The following is a 22,632-nucleotide window of genomic DNA, read 5'->3' on the forward strand; positions in this document are numbered from 1 at the left end:
ATATTAAAAATGCTCTGATTTGTTAGAACGGAAGCCTCAGTCAAAAACATTTAGAAGTTATTATCCCTGCCCTGCTGCCACACACTGGCAGTCTGACTTCATCAGAAGTGTTAACAGCCCTTCTCCAGAATAAGATAGAATAATAATAATAATAATAATAATAATAATAATAATAATAATAATAATAGCACAGTTGTTTGTTTTGATTTGCCTTTTCATTTATACCTAAACTGTGAAATTATTAAAGTTCTGTCAGCTGAGTGCAGATGTTGTGGATAATGGGCACGGTGATTGTTTGCGTACCTGTTCTGTTGATCGACATGTTGGGTGCCACAGTGCGGGATAACTTATTGGCCGACACACGGTACAACGAACCACGAATCCAGCACATGCTTCCTCTCCATGGCTGGGTGGATGACCGGTATCTGTCATGGTGAACCCGAAGACGGCTCTGGAGGAAAGTCCTGTGAGGGACGAGAAAGACACAAGAAAAAAGTAAGACATGAGGTGGTGAAGGATATGCAGACTCTGGATGTCATATTCTTTTAGACAACACAAGTATTGTCCCAGTTCATTACAACTTTGAATGATAATGGGTATGATTATAATCATCTGTTCAATTCAGTTCAAACTGTATGAAATTTTCAGCCATGCTGGAATATTACTGGTTCTGCTCCTCGCTCCCCTCCCCTTTTGCCTGTCTTCCCTCCAGCTCTTCCACTATATCTCCCCTCCTCACTTTATGTTTCCCATCCTCTAGTCTCCCCTCCTCCCTCCCATGTCACAGCACTCTGTTAAATTGCTCCTCTAATGGAAAGGACGGCAGTGTGGAAATGGAGAGAATTGAAAAGAGGAGAGGAGGAAATCAATGAGATAATAGGCAGGGCAGGGGGCCAGAGCAGCGAGGTTGGCCCCTACACTGGAGTGTAGAGACCACACACGCACACACTCCTGCTACAGTATGTACAGTCCACACAATCACACGCCTCTACACACATGCTCACCATCTAGAAGTCAGTCAGTAGAATTGTGTATGTGTGCGGCGGCTGTACGTGTGAGCCTGCAGTGTGTACAGGGATGTTGGGTGGTGGTGTGGCGGTGCAGGGGTTATGGCGATAAATTGCGCTGTCCTGTCACTTCTATTTGGGGCAGATTGGGGCTGGTGTGCAGGGTGCCGTTGGAGGTAATTTGCTGCCGTATTTCAGATGGGCTGGAAATGGGTTTAGAGCGAGAGTTCATGCCTCCCATTACAGAGAAAAGAGAGGATTACCCCGAACACATGGCGCGCACAAAACAACTGACACGGACGCTTAACATTCTGCAGCTAGTGGAGAGCTGCTGCACTGCTGCAAAAAAAAGAAAGAAAAAAAGGGAGCACATATCAGCTGCATTCATGTACACAGTCTACCTGACTGCATGCCATAACTCAGGGACACAGACACTCAGTTTCACTGATACAAGATCAGTAGCTGCCCTACACAGGGCAACTGCAGCCAAGGGAGCTGTAATGGAGGCTAATGTTGTAGCGATGACTGCCACCCAGGGAGGCTTAAACAAGGACCAGGCGGCCTGAGGAGCCACAATGGAGGTTAATGAGGATATGACATGAACAGTTAACACAGATGGCAGTTAATCCCGACACAGGGCTGTAGTCAGGGGGGTGAATCTGTAAGGACTTTTCCATGCTCCGTTCATCAGTTTAGGTCTAAGCCTCGGAGTAATTTCTGATAGATGCAAACTGAGAAATATTGTCCAGCCTGTAAACATCTTATGGAACAAACAAACTCCGCGTTTGCACCGTTTTGACAAACACAGGTAAATTAAAAAACAGTATATTAGAAACTTAAAAATGAAATGCAACTGTTTAGCTAACTGAATTTGAAGTGTAAAGAATATTGAAAGAAACACACAGATTTGATACAACCTCATATGAGTTACTCTAATTGACAGCCTTATTTGTGCATTTACTGAATTATGATCTTACACTTCTATGGGAGTTGCAGTTTTGTTTGCATAAACAAATTCTCACCAGACCAATTTGAGATATGTGGTACCCTCAGGTCTAACACCATATAGCCTGTCTGGGCAAAGCTAAGCAAGAAGCTATTCTGCCTGTGACAACAGAGATATGGAGGAATGAAGATCGGAAACAAACATTGGACAGCATAATTAAAAGGCAATAATGTCATAAAAAAAAAAAATAAATAAATAAAAATTGTGTTGTTTAATTGACAATGTATTTTTACTGTTATGGGTTCGTACCTCAGGGAAAATTGGATTGAAAATAAAATGATAAAGTGTTGATATAACAGATACTGTTAGAACCTGCATCGGGTGGATGATTTAGGACTAAGCCCTTTTTACAGAAGCACAATTGATGCATACACTCTTCACTCAGAGTCATTGTCAGCTTCAATAAGTAATATTTAATAATTAGCAACAACTAGCACATATAGAAACACAAAGTTACCGCATCAAATCAAAAAAATGCATTGTCCAAACTGTCAAACCCCAAGTGTACAGCAAATTCAGTGATTTTCCTACGTTTGAGAAAGTCCGTTTACTCATTTGAGTGTGATATAAAACAAAGACAAAGACAAAGACTACAAGACCAAAAACAATAAAAAAAAAAAAGAAGGGAAAAAATATTCAGAGAAAAAAAAAGGAGGAAGAAGTAGGAGGGGGCAAGGGCACAAAGAAAGCCCCTTGGGACTAGTCTGCATGGGCATGTGAGTGTGTGTGCAGGTGCATATACATGAACGGCTCTGACCATGCAACGCACAGATAGAGGAGAGCGCAATTCAGCACTAACGGCGCAGTTGATGAATGATCCGACTTTTGTTTTAGTGACAGGGAAGAATTTGGAGGGTCGCGTGACTGCTCAGAATAATGCTGCCCTTGTCCATTTGTCTGCAAACCAAGCATTAGTAAGCTCACATTGGGAAACAGTTACCCTTGAAACAGAGCACAGCAAAAACAGTCATCTGGCTAATTCCAACAGTGAGAACTGCTGCTTTCCTGCAGGCACTTAAAGGAAACCAAAGCAGTTTCATTACACATCGCGGTCCTATCAAATCCAGCTTAAAAGGAGCTGACTGTAATGAACTAAACACTTTTGAGGTGGACAATAACTCTGATGGGCAAGCCAGAGTGCATCTGTGCAGAATAGTGTGTGAACAGCACCAGAAGAGGCTCATAAGGCACAAGTGTAGGTGACAGGTGGATGACTAATGTGATAAGTAATGAGTAAATGAATGAACTGTGGTATTAAAGGGGATGAATGGGGGATTGAATGCAGGAAAAGCAGAGAAGTGAAGAAGAGGGAGCACTGCTTCACTTTATTGCCCAGTCTCTTACATCCTGTTTTGATCGATACTAAAGCACTAAAGGAGATGAGATGAGTGTGTGAGTATGTACGTGTGTGAAGACATATAATAATAATAATAAAAAAAAAGGTATAGATATTTTGGGTTTGGGTGTCTCCTCATATTGGGGGATTTAAAATGAATCCAGAACTGTGGCGCAGACAGCGTCAGCTTCCTCTTCTGCCTTTTACACAGGCAATGTTTGCTTTTCCTGTCCTTGGCTAATTACATCTCTTGTTGACAAAGTTGGTCACACTCAGAGGCTCTAGCTAGGGCTGAAATGATTCAGCGATTAACTTCTTTAACTCGCTTACTAAAATTTGTTGATGCAAATTCTTAGCATTGAGGCTTCATTTAGTCCGTATACCTACATACTGTGCACTGCGATTTGTATGGATGATACTGCTGTTCACCGTGCTACATGTTTGAGTGATGGCTTTTTTGCAAAATGACAAAAAAAGCTGGGAGAGCTTTCCCAGGTTGGGTGGTCTTTATTTCACCACCTAACCTGGGTGACTGGCCACCACAAACTCAGTATTTAGAGTATTTTCATTCCAAGATTGTCCTTTAAAACTAAGTGGAAAATACTCTTTTCCCCACTACATTTGCAGTATATGAAAGCTTTATTTACTTGGCAGCCTGTTAATAAAAACACAATAAATTAAAAAACATATTGATTAATCTCCTGTCAGCAAAAAAGTAGTTAAATGGACTAAATGGGTTTATTTTTGACAGATAATAGTTCTGTCTCTAATTTAAACAAGAACCCAATTACTTGTTCATTTTAATGTATATTTCCTGCTCATTAATAAAGTAAACTTACTTCTTATTACTCAACCAATGAAATAATCAGTAGAATACTTGGAGTGTATTTGGCTGATTTATTTTGAAATAGTTTTTGGACAACAGAGGTCCGTGGGACAACCAAGTGAACGAATCCAGGCTGCAGACCGACAGCTAACCAAAGTTGAGTACAGAAGATTTATTGTTAACCTAAGCATCTGTGTGGTGATTGTGGATAATGCAATTCATTTTGAGTTATCCTCCAACTTAACTAAAATCATTAATTTCATTTTTGCTTTAAATAGTGTAATGTGAAATCCATAGAGCCTACACAACACTGGGAACCTCTGGGCCTCAGCTTGGCCCAGTGTGAGAGGGATCAGCTATGAGCAGCCACACAGATAAGAGCTAAGAACATATGAGGGATCAGTAGGTGTGATAGGCCAAAGATGAAGTGCAGCACTCAGTAGTTAAGAGCAAAGAATATGAGCTCATGTGCAACTCAATAGCCTCAAACTGATAAAAGGGTCTTTGGAGTTAAACAGATAGATAAGCATGAGAAAGGAGAGGATGAGTGGGTGATGGGGTGTGATCCACTATCCCTGGGGACCAGACCTGTCCCTCCCTACCTCCCTATCTCTTTCCTCACTTGTACACACTTGGTGATATTTCACAAGATGTCACAGGGCTCAAATTGAAAATCCCTTGATGAATCAATATTTACTGCAGCAGCTAAATGAATAGTAATAAGTCACCAGAGGCTGAGTCCAGCCAGAGTCCAGGGCTCTTTGTCTCACCAAATCTGGATTAAGCAAATGAACATCCCATCACCAAGACACATGAAAGCAAAACAAAAATGCATAAATATATTATTATATATATTATATTACAAAGATGATAGATATCTCTATATATAGATATAGATCTATCTAGATCTATATCTATCCCTGTACTTCCCCGTAGGGACATGAAGCTATGTAGATAAATTACAACAGTTTTCTACCTAAGACAGAGTTCTTATATTAAACCTGTTTACAGTGAAGTTTGTGGGTGATACTAAATATCTAAAACACTGTTGTGACTACACAATGGGAGTCTGATTACAGGCTCAAAACACAGTAAAAATGCACACAAAAAACACACATTGGACAGACAAATGATCATTTTATCTCATATTGTGCCATAATGCTCACAGTGAATGACACAATTTCCCAACACAGATTTTTTCGCTCCCACAATATGTTGGTTGACATCGGTTGGTTCTTCTGCACACAACTGTGATTATGAAATGAAAAAGGACTGATGCTGCTCCTGGAGCTGTAAGACGGAGCAAAGTTTGGCAGAGCTGTGGCAACAACTTCACTGCCATTTTGACATCTCCTCAAGAAACCAATTAGTTTAAAAAAGAAAAACAAACAATCCTTTGATTACTGCCAGTGGCATTGAGATAGCAAATCACAAATTATAAAGCCCTCGAAACAATGGGGAACACTTGTATGGGCCAACTACGGCCTAAAGCTGGTCTCTGGCACTGACAGAGCTCTGAATGCTGGAGGTGTAAAGCAGCATCTGTCATGCTGGCCAGGTCCATGTCTTTATCTGACATGATCACCATCATATCAGACAAAATATCATGTAGTCTGGACTCAACGTAAGACAAAGTTCCTGCCGCAACTCTCCCATTTTGTCCACACTTGGGACCGGCACCAAGATAGCCCTCGATGCTTGGGCGGGGCCACACCTGGTGGTGTGGGATTTGATCCCCTGGCCCTTTGCATCCCAACCGGATGTTCTACCAATCTTTTCACCAGGCCACCGTACCCAGTGTAAGACAGAGCGAAATTATCTGCTAGCAATCAGGGGTTCAGTCTCTTGCCCAAGGACATGTGAACAGAAGCGCTGGGGATCAAAAGGCCAACCCCGTGATTGGTGAAACAGATTTTGCAATGATAAAACAGTGTTATCCCTAAATTTCCTGGCATTTTATACCGTGAGCTACAAATAGACATATTGAACAATTATTAAAAATACATGTTATTGCAGCCACAGTTGGATCTTTTACAACAGCTTCACTCACGGAGAGACAACCCAAAAAACATGAAGACTTTGGCTTATTGATTGTGCAGAGGCATAAATACATAAAAAACATAACTCATACCTTACTACTTATAGGCGTTTTCAGGTTTTGAGTTAAATGACAATAAGATGAGCACTGAGACCGAGATGAAGAAGGTTGGATAACTAAAATTAGGGGTGGGGGGGTATATTCGAGTCTTTAAAGACAAATCCAAACAAGCCCCACCACCACGCTCTCTCTGTATCTTTCAGCTGGTGTAAATTAATGAAAGGAGCACACTGGTGTAAATGGTTTATTCTCTGGGTTATCTACTGTGTAAAAATGAGCACCATAAATTCCCAACCTCTTCAACTCATGCTGCACATGACAGTGACATGAAAGACAGGGTGCTGCTCTGCACTGAGGGATATTAGCCATTGAGACCCATTAAACCCAGACCTACAGGAGCTGTATGTGTATTTGTCTTGGCTAATGTGGATTACCTGGCAGACTGGATCTTCCTGGCTCTCCAGGAGAGGGCGGAGTTGTAGTGGAGGGTGTGCGCAGTGCTGCAACCAGGGTGAGTCACCATCTTGTAGCGTGTCCTGTAGACCTGCCGTGAACCAGGGCTACGCTGGGAGGAAGAGGTGGTACCTGAGAACAGCAAAGTTGGCATCAGTATAAAATCTGATCACATACAAAAGCAAAGGAGTTGAACATCCAGTCAGCGTGTGAACAAATACACAATGTTTTGAATTCATAGAAATGTGCACACACACACACAAGTTTGTCAGAGGACTCTGGCAGGTGTGCTCTTTAATAAGCTTCACATATAAAAATGAGAGGGAATAACAAAGGGAGAATTTTTATGAGCCTAATAAATCATATCCTCTGTCTCTTTCCTCGCTGCCTTCATCCCTCCTACCCAGCCTCCCTCCCTCCTTTCTCACTTTAGGTCTCATTCATTATATCATTTTACAGATCCATCAGAGAAGTGCTGTAAGAGAAGAGAGATCACATTAGAAAAAAAGACGACAATGTGTTTATTTATTTATTTATTTATTTGGCCGTGTATCCATCATGTTGTTTTATGATGTCCTGGCTGACTTACTAACACAAAGAACAGAATTTGCATTGCGGATCATCTAAGTCCCTGTTTATACCAGTGTACCAACATCAAAGACTACAGTACAGGAGGTGAAGAAGTCTGAAGTTCACATGCACTTCAGTAACCAGGTTACTGAGAGACACCAGATTTCTCTGGTAATCAGGACACAGAGTTTACCTAGGTTACTGGAAATCCACAAATATATGCTTCAGAAGATTAATCCCATTACCCCTCCATGTCAGACTCATTTTAGAAGCCTGGCTCACAGATTTTAACTGTATAGTGAAAGAAATTGCTGCTTTCTGACTTTTCTTTTTTGCTGCAGAATTGAGAGTGATACACAGCATGAATGCTCGGAATTAATATAAAAAAATGTGGTGGAAAGCAGCTTACTTAGAGTTGTTTGAGGCCTACTGTGCTTGTATATTATCAGTTAGACTTTGGTGAAATGCCTTTCACTGCCCAGTTTGCGGCCTTTAGTTTTACACAAGTGCTGTTAGAGGAAGCTGATTGGTAGCCTGGTTACACATATACATGGCAGAGAAATCTACCTGGTGAAATCAGCTTTAATTGAGCAAAGCTGATGTCCCACCCTGATTTTGAAAACAAGATTTCCCGTTTACATTGTGTTAATTTTTATAGGTCTTCATTTTATTTAATCAAGTTGCATTCATTGAAAAGGTACAATTCATCCACTACTACAGCCTGAGAGAAACATTTCATGCAACATGTGCACTGCTGTGGTCAGTGACAGCACCGTATTTACCAAATGAGTAAAGAAAAGATAACAAATGAGTTCATACTCCGAGAAAGAAGCTCACTGCACATCACCTCTTGTACAAGTCTCTAATTGTTAATTGTCAGGATTGTTGCCATTTTAATTAGCATTTAATAAAGACTCGTGATCATGGGAGCTGTGGCGACAAACAATAAAATGATTTGATTCCTGCTTTTACACAGTCCACCTTGTCTTTCTCGCTCTCTCGGCTCCTTCCTTTCCCTTTTCCTCCCCCTCAGGCACTGGTTTCATTTGTCAGCCTGGATGCAGCTCTGGATCAACTAAAGAATTCATCTCAGACAATCATTTGCTGTTGGGCAAATCACTGTAAGCTGTGTGGCTGACGAAATACAGAGTGCATGTATAGGACACACATACACACTGAGGATTACACATATAACCTTAAGCAGAAATGTATATAGAGACATGGCCAAAATTTCAGTACCCACGCAACAAAAAGAAAATGCAACCGTTCTTTCAGAAAATTATTTCAATTGCAAAGGTATTGCGAATCACGTGCTTATTGTTTTTGTTTGCGCTGGAACAACTCAAAACACTGAAGAAAATTCAACTTTGAATGAATGAATGAATGAATGAATAAATAACAGAGAACTCAAAAATGGACTACTGGCACTTTGTCAAAAATTTAAGAAATAATTGCTTTTCAAGAATGTGATGCTCCTGTAATTTGCATTTAGACACCTGTGGCAAGTACCAGGTGTGGGCAATAGTAATCACACTGGCAACCAGTTAAAATGAAGAAAAATGGACTCAACCTTTGCGTTGCGTGTCACATTGAGCACGGAGAAAAGAAAGAAGTGAAAATAGAAGTCTTATGTGAAAAATTGTGGAAAAACATGGAAAATAGAAGGGTACAAGTCCATCTCCAGAGATCTTAATGTTCCTGTGTCCACTGTGCGAGATATCGTCCACATCTGAATCCCAAACACCTGTGGAGAGATCTCAGAACAGCAGGTGGGAGAAGGCCTCCTTCAAACCTGAATGACCTGCAGCAGTTTGCAAAGGACGAGTGGTCCAACATTCCAGTAGAGAGGTGGATGTGACTCATGTTTACAGGAGGCGAGTGATTTCAGTTAGTTTTCCCATAGAGGGCGCTACCAAGTATTAAGTTAAGGTGTCAGTCATTTTGTCCAGTGAATTTTTTGGGTTCTGTGTGGATTTGACTTTTCTTCTGTTTGTTGGTGTTTATCCACTGTAAACACAAACAATAAGCTTGTGAATAGCAAAACATTTGCAACTGCAAAAATCCTCTGAGAGAGACTTGGATTTTCTGACAGAATTACAAGGGTGCAGATATTTTTGGCCAATATTGTACATACGGTTTTACATACCAAAATGAAATGTCATGTTAAAGTCTAACTTTACTAATCTTAGTGGCATGAAAAATAAAATTTTTTTAACGGGACATTCAAAAGAAAAGTTGATTCATCAGTGTCGTGTTATACTGTAGGAAGTCACAGGAAACATTGGTGTGTTTAAACTTGAATTAAACTGACTAAACAATTTTCTATGATTTGAACATGATCGTGAGTAGTAAAGAAATTTCACTGCTATAAATTATGTGTTTTTATACAATATGCTCATCGATGCAGCTAAGGTAGAAAAAACCTTTTAAAATCAATAGTCTAAGTCTAGCCAAGACTAAGTCTAGACTAAGTCTAGCCAAGACTAATATATTTTTTTAATGCAGTTTGGGTGGGGGCAACACTGGTTACACTGGGCTTGGACCTGCAATGCACAGCTGGGGAATGGGCTTTTAGGCGTTCACTGTCTTGCCCATAGACACTTCAACATATAGCCGGGGCCGGGGATCGAACCACTGACACAGCCATCCCTAGAAAGATGTTATAGTAACATCCTAGATATACTACTACCAGTCCTGTTATTATTTAAAACCTTTAAAAGTCTGCAACGTCTTCTTTTTCAACTTTCTGTTTTAGCTAGTTATATATTAGTGTAAAAACTAATTCTAATATATTTAGCGATAATATTTTCTAACTAAATTACCCAGTTCTGGATCAGCAGGCATATTAGATATGTGGTGGGTTATGAAAGAGAGACCAGGAAAAAAAAGAGCTGGAGAGTGTAGGGGAGCAGGTGGGGGGTAGAGGTTTGTACAGGATTAGTTGCTTGGCCTTAAGTCACTGTTTCTCCCACAATCCATCTGTATTGCAGTCAGAGCTATTTGGGCACCCTGGCATATGACAAATAGGGCTTGTCAAAGGTGTTGCTGTGATTCCCACCCTGGACCACCCCCAACCACCACCACAACACACAACTTAGCATCAGATGCTCCTCGATCGAGCTGTAACACCTCGCTCCAAATATCCTGACAACTGCATGTCTATGACGCTGTCACACAGCTGTTCCACCTTGGCTTCTGTTTAATGACATCTAAAGTGAGCCATGCTGTTGTTCTGTGTGTGTGTGTGTGTGTGTGTGTGTGTGTGTGTGTGTGTGTGTGTGTGTGTGTGTGTGTGTGTGTGTGTGTGTCAGCAGGGATGGATGGACGGTGTTGCTCTGATTGTAAACCACTGCAGGTTGTGTTGGTTGAGTGGCTCTGGGAGCAATGGGGTCTCAATCTTCTTGTACAAGACCATGACCAATGAGCATGTGAACACACTTACACACAAACACACACTTACTCACACACATAGACCTGGGGTCTCAATCTTCCCCTAATAGACCCTTTGACAGTGGCCTGCCTTGCAACATGGGGGGTGGGCAAGCGAAGCAAAGTGGCACCCTGTGCTGTGAAGACACTGTTTGCAGACGCATGCAGCTCACACATTGTCCATCCATCTCCCACTGACTTGCTGCTGTGAATCCATAGATAATCTACTCTGGTGCACTCACCACTCCTCCTGCGAGTCCCCTGCCTTTTAGTCACAAAGCCACATTAAAGAGTCAGTCCAATGTATTTTGTCACCTGACACCAGTGGTAGGCCATGTATCCATGCAGGTAGTTTAAGGTTTATAGCCTCAAAGGTTTGAGAGCTCTAAGATTTGTGCCTCAGCAATAGGGCTGAGTGGAATTTGTTAGTGATGCTCAGGCCTAAGGACTCATCACTGACCTGCTGGATCACTCGAGTCTCAGCCTCTGGTCCACATTAAATTGTCTCTTTCAGAGCTGCAGCTAATGATCTTTTTCATTATTGATACTTTTGCCAGCTGCTTTCTTAATCAACTGTTTGGTCCATAAAATTCTTATCACCCTTTCCCAGTTCCCAGAGTGACATTATAAAATAGCTTATTTTGTTTGACCAAAGGTTCAAAGACATTTATTTGCTATAGCAGGGGGCTAAGAAAACATACAAGACAAATACCTGCAGGTTGGAAAGTGGAGCCGTTGTTTTGATGGCAATCAGCTTTAATTTTTTTAAATTGCTTTCTAATTTAATTAAGTAGCTGCTTATTATCCACTCATTGAATCGTATTCTATTATATTGCAAAGTCTCTTTATTGCTTTTTTCCATCAACAGTTTATCTGTAAATGTTGTTACAAAATTACATTTTCCACATTTTCTCAGTCAGGCCACAAACCCAGTTTTGAGGACTGCAGCATTCTGGATATTTTTGTTTCCTCTTTTAAAAATTAAATAATTTTTTTTTTTTTTTGCTCATTTATCCACTCTCTAACATAACAGGTCTGATCTTCTGTTAGTCCAACTTGAACCTATTCAAAACATATGAAAAATCAACTTTAAAGGACAGATTTAACATCACATAAATGGATCTGGGAAGATGACTGAGCCTCTTCTAAGTGCTATGGATGACACTTTGCGTAAAGTTGTCTTCCGCTTGAGAGCTTTTATAATTCCATGCACTATCTCTCTAAACTCAGCATTATGCCTCGGGTTACTGACAGGACACTGCTCCATGCCTCCCCACCTTTATCCTCTTAGGGATACCCCCAGCGGTCTTCCCCTCAATACCTGATGGCAAATTCCAAGGAAAAGTGATCTGCCCCCCCTAGGACACCCAATGGATAAAAAATAAATAAAAAATGTTATTGACAGTGTCTGTTCCCCTTGACATCTCATGTTCTTTTCCCCCCTGAGGCTCATCTTCTGACCCCCACTGTTCTGGTGCTCTTACAGAAGACAACTGTGCCACACTCCCATCAAGGGAGTTACCACAATTTAATAACGCGTTGTAAGCCTGAGAGGATGGGATAATATGAACTCTACATGTTTGACACCTAGTGATACTCCCTAACAGACTACCCAGAGACGTCAACGGAGTTTGATGCCCACCCTGCCAACAGAGAAATGCATTCCAAGGTCTTATAAATACTGCATCCCGTAACTCATATCAGTGTATCGTACTTCTGAAGTACGACTAGAATCTGAGCTTTGCACAAGATGTTGCATGTGAACAATCTTAACATTAAAAGTAAAGAGGACAAAGCAATGTGTTTCAATATTATAAAATGTTTGATGCGAGTGAATTTTAAAATCAAAGAAAAACTAGTGGAGCTGTGATGATGCATGAACAAATGTGTGTACCTGGAAATCTTCAACTAATACTTTATATAGCCTCGACTCACTTCTGCAGGAACTATAAACAGAACTGCCTTCAGACAACTGGTGTGAGCGAGTTCATTTACATGCACATCAGTAACCTAGTCACCGTAAATCCACAAATGCATGTAACAGGTAAGGGTCTCATCTACCTCACTTATTTTGGAAGCATTTTTATTTTGGAGGGGTTTTATATGCATGCGTTGACAAAAACATCTCAGTTTAACAAGATCTCAGAAAAGAAAATAGAAGCTTAAAATTATAAATTGAATAAATACTGAGGAAAGTAGATTAGCCTGAAGGGTTTTTTTTGGTAAAGCTCTAATGTGTGATTTTCAGATTTAGTCCGACTTGATTTAAAACGAGGATGCGTTGCTGTATGTAATGATCTCTTTCATCCAGTCCGTTCCCTTTCTGCAGCATTTGTCTTGACCTCTTCTAAATAGCCAGCCAGTAACCCAGTTCCATGTAAACAGTGCAGCCAAACCAGCAGTCTCCAGGACACATCCGGTTACACTAATCCTCAACACAGATTACAAAAACCATATTATTTGTGATTCTTCTGTGACAATTAAGAAATCAGATTTGTTGAAAGAGGTAACTTAGGGGCATGTAAACTAGGTGATTTACCATGATTCAGTTGTTCTTCAGTTATACAAAGCCATGCCTACATTAACACTTGCAAATCAGACGCTAGAGAATAAACTGTATGATATTGAGGAGAGCTTTGTTGTATTATAAGGAATGCTTATTGGCTACATGTGGATAATATGATGAGTTGACCTAACATAGACTGACAGGGAAATGGCTGTGTGGGCCCTTGTATTGACACAGGAGGCCCCTGGTGTTGCAGTCAGCACACGATGTCAACACAGAGCAGCATGCTCAGGGAGAAGGGGTGTGTTTAAGGGGAGAAGTGGATGGTGGTGATTACAGACAGGCGCAGGGGAGCTAGTGGCTTGTGGCCTCGTCCATCATCACAATGGGGCCATCAGCTGTAACATATACCAGCTGACCTGGAGAACCTTATGTTGACGAAGGAGGGGGGATTCTTCCAATCGAGCAAAGACCAATGCATGCTTGCTAGTTGTTGCTATAGTAACACTACACACTATACAGTTTTAATGTTCTGTACTGTGTAGCTTTTTGTATCAGAATCACAAAACTATTAATAGATCATTTAAATAAAAAATGTAATAAAATTGCAGGATCAAAATAATAGTGTAATAAACCAAAGCTGCTGCGCCTTAGTTTTGTCCCACTTGAAATATTGGTGACAGGTGCGTAGTCCGTGTCGTTAAAATCACACAGCAGCAAGTGAGATTCGCAGTCTCTCCTAAAATTCTGGGAGGTACAAGGATACTCCTCAAATGTTCATTTCCAAACTCCACAAAAACGAGAGGACATAATAAATATTTCCTGAAGACAAACGTTTTGATATTACATACTGACAAAGGATCTCACTTGCCGCTCATCAAAATTGTAAGATGCCATAATACTGAAGTACGTAACAAATTTAAATACAAATTTTGAACAAAGTTGTGCACTAGGACTGGTCATTTCAAAATGATAGATTAATGCTAATATGACACATAAGAAACTATAAATTCCCTTTTTTAAGTTCTTGTTTATGTACATACTAGAAACAAAAAGAAAAATGTCAAACCCTTTGTGTCCTTCTCTTTATTATGCTAAATTCACCAAGCACCAGACTCCTAATGCAAAAGCATGAAATAATCTTTTAAATCGCCTCCCAGCAAGTAAATGAGAACTTTTATTTACCAGAAATGTCAAAAATAACTTTAGTCATGACAATCTCCTAAAAGCATAATTCATGTCTAAGTATTTTTCCAAATGTTGAACAATAATATGAAAAAGGAACTGGCAACATCCTTGATGAATAATTCAATGATAATATGCCCTATGTGTGCTTTTCCAGAGTAGCCGTAAAGAACATCAATAGTGTAAATAAGACATGACGAAAACATGCATTTCCTGTGAACTCAACCTTGACCCTGACCCCAGCACTGAGAGCTGGCAAAATCTTTAGCGCTGAACGTGACCACGAACACTTTATGTGTGTCCTACGATGTGTGGTTTACACACTTTGTCATGTTTGGTCAAAGGCGTGATTGTGGCTGTCAATCAGAAGATCCCATCAGACCCATCGAGTGGAAGAGCCTGGGGCTCTGTCCACTTAAGCACAACCATTATTACACAGTACATTATAAGTGCATCTGGTTGTGTGTGTGTGTGTGTGTGTGTGTGTGTGTGTGTGTGTGTGTGTTTGTGTGTGTTTGTGTGTGTGTGTGTGTGTGTGTGTGTGTGTACACGCTTGTGGGAGAGAGCGAAAAGCCTGGGAAAAAAGTGTGTGTCATAAAACATATTCCAAGTGTGACCGAAGCACCTGAAGGTTAAGTGAGTGCATCCCTACAGGGATGTGAACCTATGGCCCAAACTAAACCCCTCAAGACCCACATGAAGCCCTGGATGTGAGGGAGAGATAGAAGAAAAACAGGGTAAATGTCTGTGGAGACAGTAGGCTACAAGTGAATCTGGGGCCATGTTCAGACAGATTTTCACAGTGTGTGGAAAAAATGGCTCAGTCTTTCATGGGGACTAGCAATGCAGGGGACACTAGCACTGTAAATGATGCAGACATGTGAAGACTAAAGATGGATCTGGTTTGAGTTTTTCTGCAACACATTTACCCTAGTCATTTTTCAGAGGCCTATACATTTTAGTTATAGGCCTCTTACAAGTAAATTACAAAGCTTGCTTGCTTTGTAAAAAAAAAAATCTGTTAAGAAAAAGTGAAGTAAAACAGAACTTCAAGATCGGACTGATAAGCTTTTAAGTTTTTATTTAAATCCTAAGTGCATAGGAATTAGCAGAAGACTTCTGTCCTCAACAGTTGTTCTTTTATATTGGCAGTGAGGCTGCGGAACATGTAGGGTTTGGCAGCTCATTCCACCATTGTGTGACCACAGAGCTGAAGAGCTTTGCTTGGGATCTTTTGCATAGTGGTCAAAGGTCAAACCAATGATGTTTGGTGGCAGAGCACAATGCTTAGACCTACCTAAAACAATCACCCAAGAGCCTAAGTTGATGCTAATGCTGTGTAGCATGGAAGGTCTAGCTGAGAAGACCACAAGTTGAGTAACGGAAATATGACATTTGATTGAAGACTGCTCATTTAAGGGTTTTAGCCATTAATGGAAGAGAGACAGGTCTTTAATTCTCCACAACTGAGGGGTCAGGAGTAGCTTTCTTAAGTGGTTGCAAGCAGCAAGCGTTAATGCTATATTACAGTTATTTTTCTAAAAGTCGTTAAAAATAATGAGACGTTTGCTATCAGGATAACTTTCCAGACTTGTCAGTATGATTTATTGTTTGTTTTTTGACTTTGTTTTATGCATGCGTCAGCATTTATAAGCTCTTTATAAAGTCATAGAATGAAAAGTCACTGAACTTAAAACTACAAATTCTAAGAATCCTGATATTGGTATCAGCCTTACGGACCCTGTTACGGTTGAGCCCATGCACATGTGTCCCACCTGCCATGAAACTTTCTTCTGTAAACAGTGTTACTCAGAAATAGTCTGTGACTTGCAGGTCTTTGCTGTAAACACTCTTGCACTCGAATCAAGTAATATTGAGAAAAATGTGCTGTTGTGTTCCGACAGTGTGGTCACTTTGTTTTATCTAACTTTGTTTTATCATACTGACTGATGGGCTGAAGACACATGCAGGGCGCTGCAGTACTTTATGTCAGTCACCACACACACACACAGATCAGATAAACCAGTTCTGCTGTTCTGGTTGCAGATGCCAGCATGATGCCCATCCGTCATGCTGCTGATCTTTTAGGCAAGTGAATCATGGACCCTGGTCTGCCGGTCAGAAAACCCCTCCCCCAACTTCTGTTTCAACCACCAAGTGAGTGACAAGGAGGGCATGTACAAGCCCACTGGCAAACACAGTAGAAGCATGAATGTGTTAAAGTGTCAAAAGAGAATGAGGCAGAACATGGGTGTAGGGAGGAAAGAAAACCCCCCAGGCAGCAGGAAGAGGCTGCTCATAAGCACCATTTAGGGGGTTTTTACACTCAGCTACAAATGAAGGTGCATTTTTCAGAGGATAAAGGTGACGCTTGGATACAGCTGCACTCTATCAAGGTTGGGGAACAAAAATACTGGTAACTGGTTCCCACTTAGCTTTTACACTGCCAGGCCATCAACATCAGTTTATGCCATTCTTTGAATCTTAAGTTGGAACGATTATACAGTTAACTGATCATTTCTTAGAAAATGAACTGCTTTGATCTTACAACAGTGTAGAAGGAGTCTATCCAGAGTAGAACTGGTAACCATCTGCCTCCAAGTCCAGAAATGGTGATGAAAGAACATCTAATAGGGCTAATGAAGCAGCTTATAAGGCTTGGAAAAAATGTATAATACTCAGAGCCTTTATTTTTAACCTTATTCCAGCGCAGGATAAAACTGGCCAACCCAAGAAAAAAGCTGATGGAGAGTTACCTGTGTTGGAGACCAGGAGTTCAAGCCTCAGAAATCACCCTTGAAAAGTCAGATTCCTACATAATTTCATGTGTTATTTCATACTTTTGATGTTTTCAATACAATCACACAATGTACAAAATACCAACTTAAAAAAAAAAGGTGTGTCCAAACATTTGACTGGAACTGTATACTTGTACATTTAAATATACATATAAACAGAATTTGATGACACATTAGGCCTCGATGTGTGAATCTGTGTGTCCAATAATATACACAGTATAGATTTACAGATGACCCTTGGCAATGACACTGATATTTGACCTCTGAGTCTGGATGAAGAGGGCCTGCTGGAATAACTATGGAGCTTATATCTGATGGTTTGAGCTGGCCCTTGGCCATGGTCAGCTCAGTAACAGGGGGCCCAGGTCTGAAAATGGCACTGTATCTACTTAGGTGAAAAGTGAGGGTTTGAGGGCTAGAGGTCAGAAAGTGGGAAGGACTGTGTGATAGGGGACAGAGCCTCTTGTTGACTCAATGTCAATCTGTGTCAATCTGTTGAGGGCAGGGGGCAAAGAGTGGCTCTGTTTTAGGCTGCAGCAGTTAAAGGTTACACTATGCTTATCCACTTCTTACTAGCTACAAGCAAGTGCTGGAGAAATGGTTACACTAACTGCAGTACAACCTGATACGAAAGGGTTTTTTTCTAATATTTTGTCCACCCCAATATTCATCAAAAATTCACCAAAAAGACTCAATATCTCCTTAATAAATGGAAACTAGGTAAAGTTGAAGAAGAATGAACATTAGTCCCTATCACTGATCTCTGTCCTCTGTCTTCCACTGATGTGGACTCTCTGCTGACAGCTAATGCTGCTACAGGGTGTTATCTGGTTTGGTGGTGGTGTGTGGGCTGCTGTACTGATACCCTAGGAACTCAGAACACAAATAACTATTTATCATTGCATGCTCCATTACTATTATTATTATTGTTGTTATCATCATCATCATCATCATCATCTTCCTTATCGTCATCTCCTGACTAGTACCTGGTCATTTCATGTGTGCTTACCTGTTCCTTCCCAGGACTCATTTGTAGAACCTTACTGTAATAACTAATAAAATGTTCTTATTGGGCCTTTAATAATAACATACTCAGAATATATTGCTGCTCAGCAAAATAAAAGCCAGAAACCACTGTTGCTATACATTTTGAGGAAAGCAGGAAGACAGAGAAAGGTTAACTACGGATGCCGGAATAAATGCAATTCACAACAATATCAGAGCTCTTACTCTGTGTCTACATGTGTGTCCTTAGTTTTATCTGCCCTTCTCTTATCTAGCACCCTCACCCCCCCATTGCCCCCTTATTCCATAGTGGTATTCTGGATGCAGCTGCCAGGCCCTAATTGGTCCCTTTGGGCCATAGGAGAGCTGGCAGCAGTCTGCTAAAATGCTGATCGCAACTAGGAGGAGTGGGCATCTGCTCAGAGCGGACACTGCTGCTGAACCACTGGCACAGTCCACTTGCAAACACATAGACGTTTGTACTATTAAAGGTCCTTCAAAGTCACAGCAGATATAACAGCCGATTTCATCAGCTCAATAACATGGTGATTAAACTTAAAATAGTATTAAGCTTCATATTAGACCATGTGTTATATATTGACTGCAAATCATGCTGCTCCTTTACCTGAGACATTTACATCGTGTTTTGCTGCAAGACAGCTTCTTGCAGCAAAACAAACCATGTGTGCCTGCAAACTATTAGTTACCATTAGGTACATTAGTTACACAACCCATCATTGTGGTAACCTAACACGTGTTGCTTCCAACTGGTCGTTCATATGTACAAACTCATTAAAGCAGGAATGCACTGAAACACAAGCTGCCATGTGAGTCAGACAAGGGAGGAAATAGCAGCATGGTAATCCTCTCCAAAATAGAGCACGGGGCCATGAACTTCAAGTACACTAGCTAAACTGTAAGAGAGCAGATATGACATGCCTGCATCCACAGGTGCGTACGTGTAGGCACAGGATGCCCGGTGTAAATAAAAGGCAGGGGAAATTGATCTGGAGTTTCTGTACCAAATTAAAAAAAAGATATGTTGTCGAGTTCTTCATTTCACTATATGGCCTGACCTGCCTAATCAATGTGCGACTATCTTGAAATATCAACCAAATGTAAAGGCTTTTGCAGCACGTTAAAGCCTTTCATTCCGTTGAATTCTTGACCCTTTACCTCCCACTTAATTAACTAATCAAGTACTTTCTTTTTTAAATACATTTGTTTGATTGTGACAATGCTAAAATGTGGGATAGATGTAAATATCAGATGTGTCTGCTCCGCTTCAGATGATGGACAAACTAACTTACATCTCTTTTATTTTCTGTATTTAAATTACAATTTACATTGTTAATGGCAGCTACTTGCCAATACATCCAACATTACTGTCATGGAACAAAACGATCAATGATATCAGTGTGTGTCTCCACAGAGACAAAGTGGGGTATTTAACAGCTAAGCCCCAAAAGACAGGACACAAATTACGCACACACACATACACAGACACACACACACACACACACACACGAGGGACAAGAGACAAATTAACCACTTCCCACAAAGGAGCAGGGGACAGAAAACGGCAAATGATCAATATCACGTTCCTCACAAGAGCCCACACAATATTACGTCACAGATACATATGACCCAAGTACAATATATGTGCAGGTCACAAACGCATATCTAGGGGACAGTATGACAACCTGTGCATGTCCATAACATGTTAGACGCAAATATGCAAAATTTGATGCTAAAGCTCCCCTGTAATCTGGGAACTCTTTTGTGGTTGTCATGTCTCCATTGACAAGTGGTTTCTTCCCCCCCAACCCTCTTTTTTTCTTAACCCCTCTTTAACTCTGAAGCTCCAATGACAGGAGACAAACTAGCCATTTCCCCCAGAGCAACTCACCGGGGACAGCAGAAAATGAACCGCTCCAGATCAATACTATACTCTCACAGTCACTCTCTGCTCTGCTACACAGACACACAGAACTGCAGCCCACCAAAGGAAGACACTTCAGAATTTCACAAAAGGGACATAAGAACATCTGTTTGCATAAATTAGCTTGAAATATTTTTGTGTCCCTAGTATTTCACACAAATCGAGAGAATACTGAAAACCAATAAAGACATTTAATAACTAACATAACAGTTCCTCCGAGTTTGCATTCATGATACTGCCTGACTATATGTCATGCTCAGGTTAAGGTCAAGCTACATGCATGCTGCTTTAATACACTACAACTCCATTTTTTTTTGCTGCTATCAATAAACCAATTTACCTGGAGCACTGCTCAAATAAAGATTCGCCCACTAATCTAAACAAAGTATTAAAAAATATATAAACTTGTAATAAAACAATTAGTCATCGTAATAATCCAGATTTGATTATGTCTTTCCTTTCTTAGATGTTCAACTGAATTAGGATCATGACTCATAATGATTTACTCTAGAAGGTTTTTGAGTTTTTGGGATGTACTGTACGTTTCTCCTGTGAGGGAATGATAAGCTGTATTCATTTAGTTGCAGTGGTTGCCTAAATTTTATAAAGGCTTGAGGCCAGAAGGTCACCAGTTCAATCTCAGATCAGCATGATAAAATAGTGAGACAAGTAAAAACAAAACAACAACAAAAAAAAACAGCTGCTCAGTGGTCACAGATCAGACTTTGTGTGTAAATGTGAACAGGGTTTTCCTAAAAAAAAGTGCGGTGTGAAGCGACACTGCTGATCCTGTCGACACCTTGATTTTGGAGTCAGCATCAACCTGCTTTGAAGTTTCCATCTGGGGTCAGTTTTCCTCCTGTAGCCACCTCCAGGGAAGTTGGCTAGTGTCCAATGAACTTTAAACCTAATAATATTAGCAGCTGTGATCACATGAACATCAAGCTGCTTAGTCTTTTAACAGAGATTTGATAAAGTTATTTTTTTGCCTTGATCCCAATCAGAATTTGTCTTATTAGGATCAATCAGTGGATATCTGCCAGGGGCAAAGTGCCGAATGCGTGAAAATGTGCAAATCTGTGTCCTGATCCGTCCAGAGTGTACACTGCCTCTCATTCTATGTCAGTGCAGTTTTGGAGAGAAAACCATTATTCTGGTAGAAAAGCAATTGTAAGATGTAGAAACATCATTTAATTTTCTTGAAAAATCCCAAACTATCCCTTTAAGTGTGCATGTGCGTGCGAGTGAGAGTCCAGATTCTGGCTGTACACCCTGACCTACTCACAGGTGATTATTAATAGTACTGTCCCCCGATTCTGTGTTTTCATGCCAAGTTTTTTCTGGTCCAAATTTTGGGCTGTCGCAGTGTAGAGCTGGCCGGTGTTGCAACTGCAGTAAACAATATATCAACCAATAATACTTTTATTTTCACATATTATACACTAATCACTTTCTGACCACAAGTCCTGCAAGTCTGCAAACACAATTAAAGTCTCACATGAATCAAAGCTCAGTTTCCATATTGACTGAGGAACACTGTTTTCTGAAATATAAATGAAACTATAACTAAAAATAATAATAAAAAAGATATAGAAGTTGATCATATGCTACACTGTGTCAGAGTCACATTTTCAGAGTCTCAAAAAAGAAGATAGTAAAACCACAGCATCCAAACATCTGTCACAACAGAGCGCTGTGAGTCCAGCAACATTTTGTGTTACTTTATTTGATCAGAATTCAAAGTTTTAAGCCTCAATTACAACACCAAGATAATTCAAAAATCCTTTACCACTTTTGCTTGTACTGGTTATTAATGTCACAACTACTCCTCACCGTCTGAGCTCTCCACCCATCACTGCTAATTCCTCTTTGTCATCCATGCCAACCGTGCTGGCGTGAGCGCTGCTCAAAAACAACCACAGCCTCTACTGCCAAAGTTGCCATACCAAAGTGGATTACACCTCCTCTACCACAAATGCCAACACAGCTTTTGCCAGCTCAGTGACGGTCCTGTTGAAACCACAGTGCTACTGTAAATCATGCAGCAGTTTCAACAGTGTGCAGGAGGAAGTGAGCAACTTAACGCCGTGATCACGTACGTGCAACGGTTACTCACAGACACAGATAAACATAAACACTCTTCCCCAGTCAAACAGTGTTGAAGACTCAATTACTCACTTCTGTTTAAAGTAAATCTCACTAATTAAATACGTTAGACATTAATTATTCAACCACAGAGAAGTAAAAAGACACCCTTGAAAAGAGAGAGGGTACTAAAGGAGCATGGGTAGGAGGTGATTAGGGGATGGGTGATGTGTCTGTGGTCTACTTGGGCTATAAAGCTATCTGCACCCAGCCCCTCAAATCGATACAGCCCTGCTGAAATTAAAGGCCTTTAACAAGAGTGTGCATACTGACAAACACAGTCATCCAATATTAAATATCAACACACAACTGAGGCTCCACAGGCT

At 40.6% G+C, this 22,632-nt stretch overlaps 1 protein-coding gene across 4 annotated transcripts in view; it reads right to left on the reverse strand.

The window, feature by feature from the left end:
- Positions 1–22,632, reverse strand: part of zc3h3 (zinc finger CCCH-type containing 3) — a 51,830-nt gene that overhangs the window by 16,308 nt on the left and 12,890 nt on the right. For all 4 annotated transcript variants that reach the window (XM_067513478.1, XM_067513477.1, XM_067513476.1 and 1 more), the window contains exons 4-5: positions 6,708–6,858; positions 304–464 (exon numbers count right to left, since the gene is read on the reverse strand). In XM_067513478.1, coding sequence (XP_067369579.1) covers positions 304–464; positions 6,708–6,858 — 312 coding nt within the window. The remainder of the gene's footprint in view (positions 1–303; positions 465–6,707; positions 6,859–22,632) is intronic.

Source organism: Channa argus, chromosome 8 (assembly GCF_033026475.1).
Source record: "Channa argus isolate prfri chromosome 8, Channa argus male v1.0, whole genome shotgun sequence".
Lineage (NCBI taxonomy): Eukaryota > Metazoa > Chordata > Actinopteri > Anabantiformes > Channidae > Channa > Channa argus.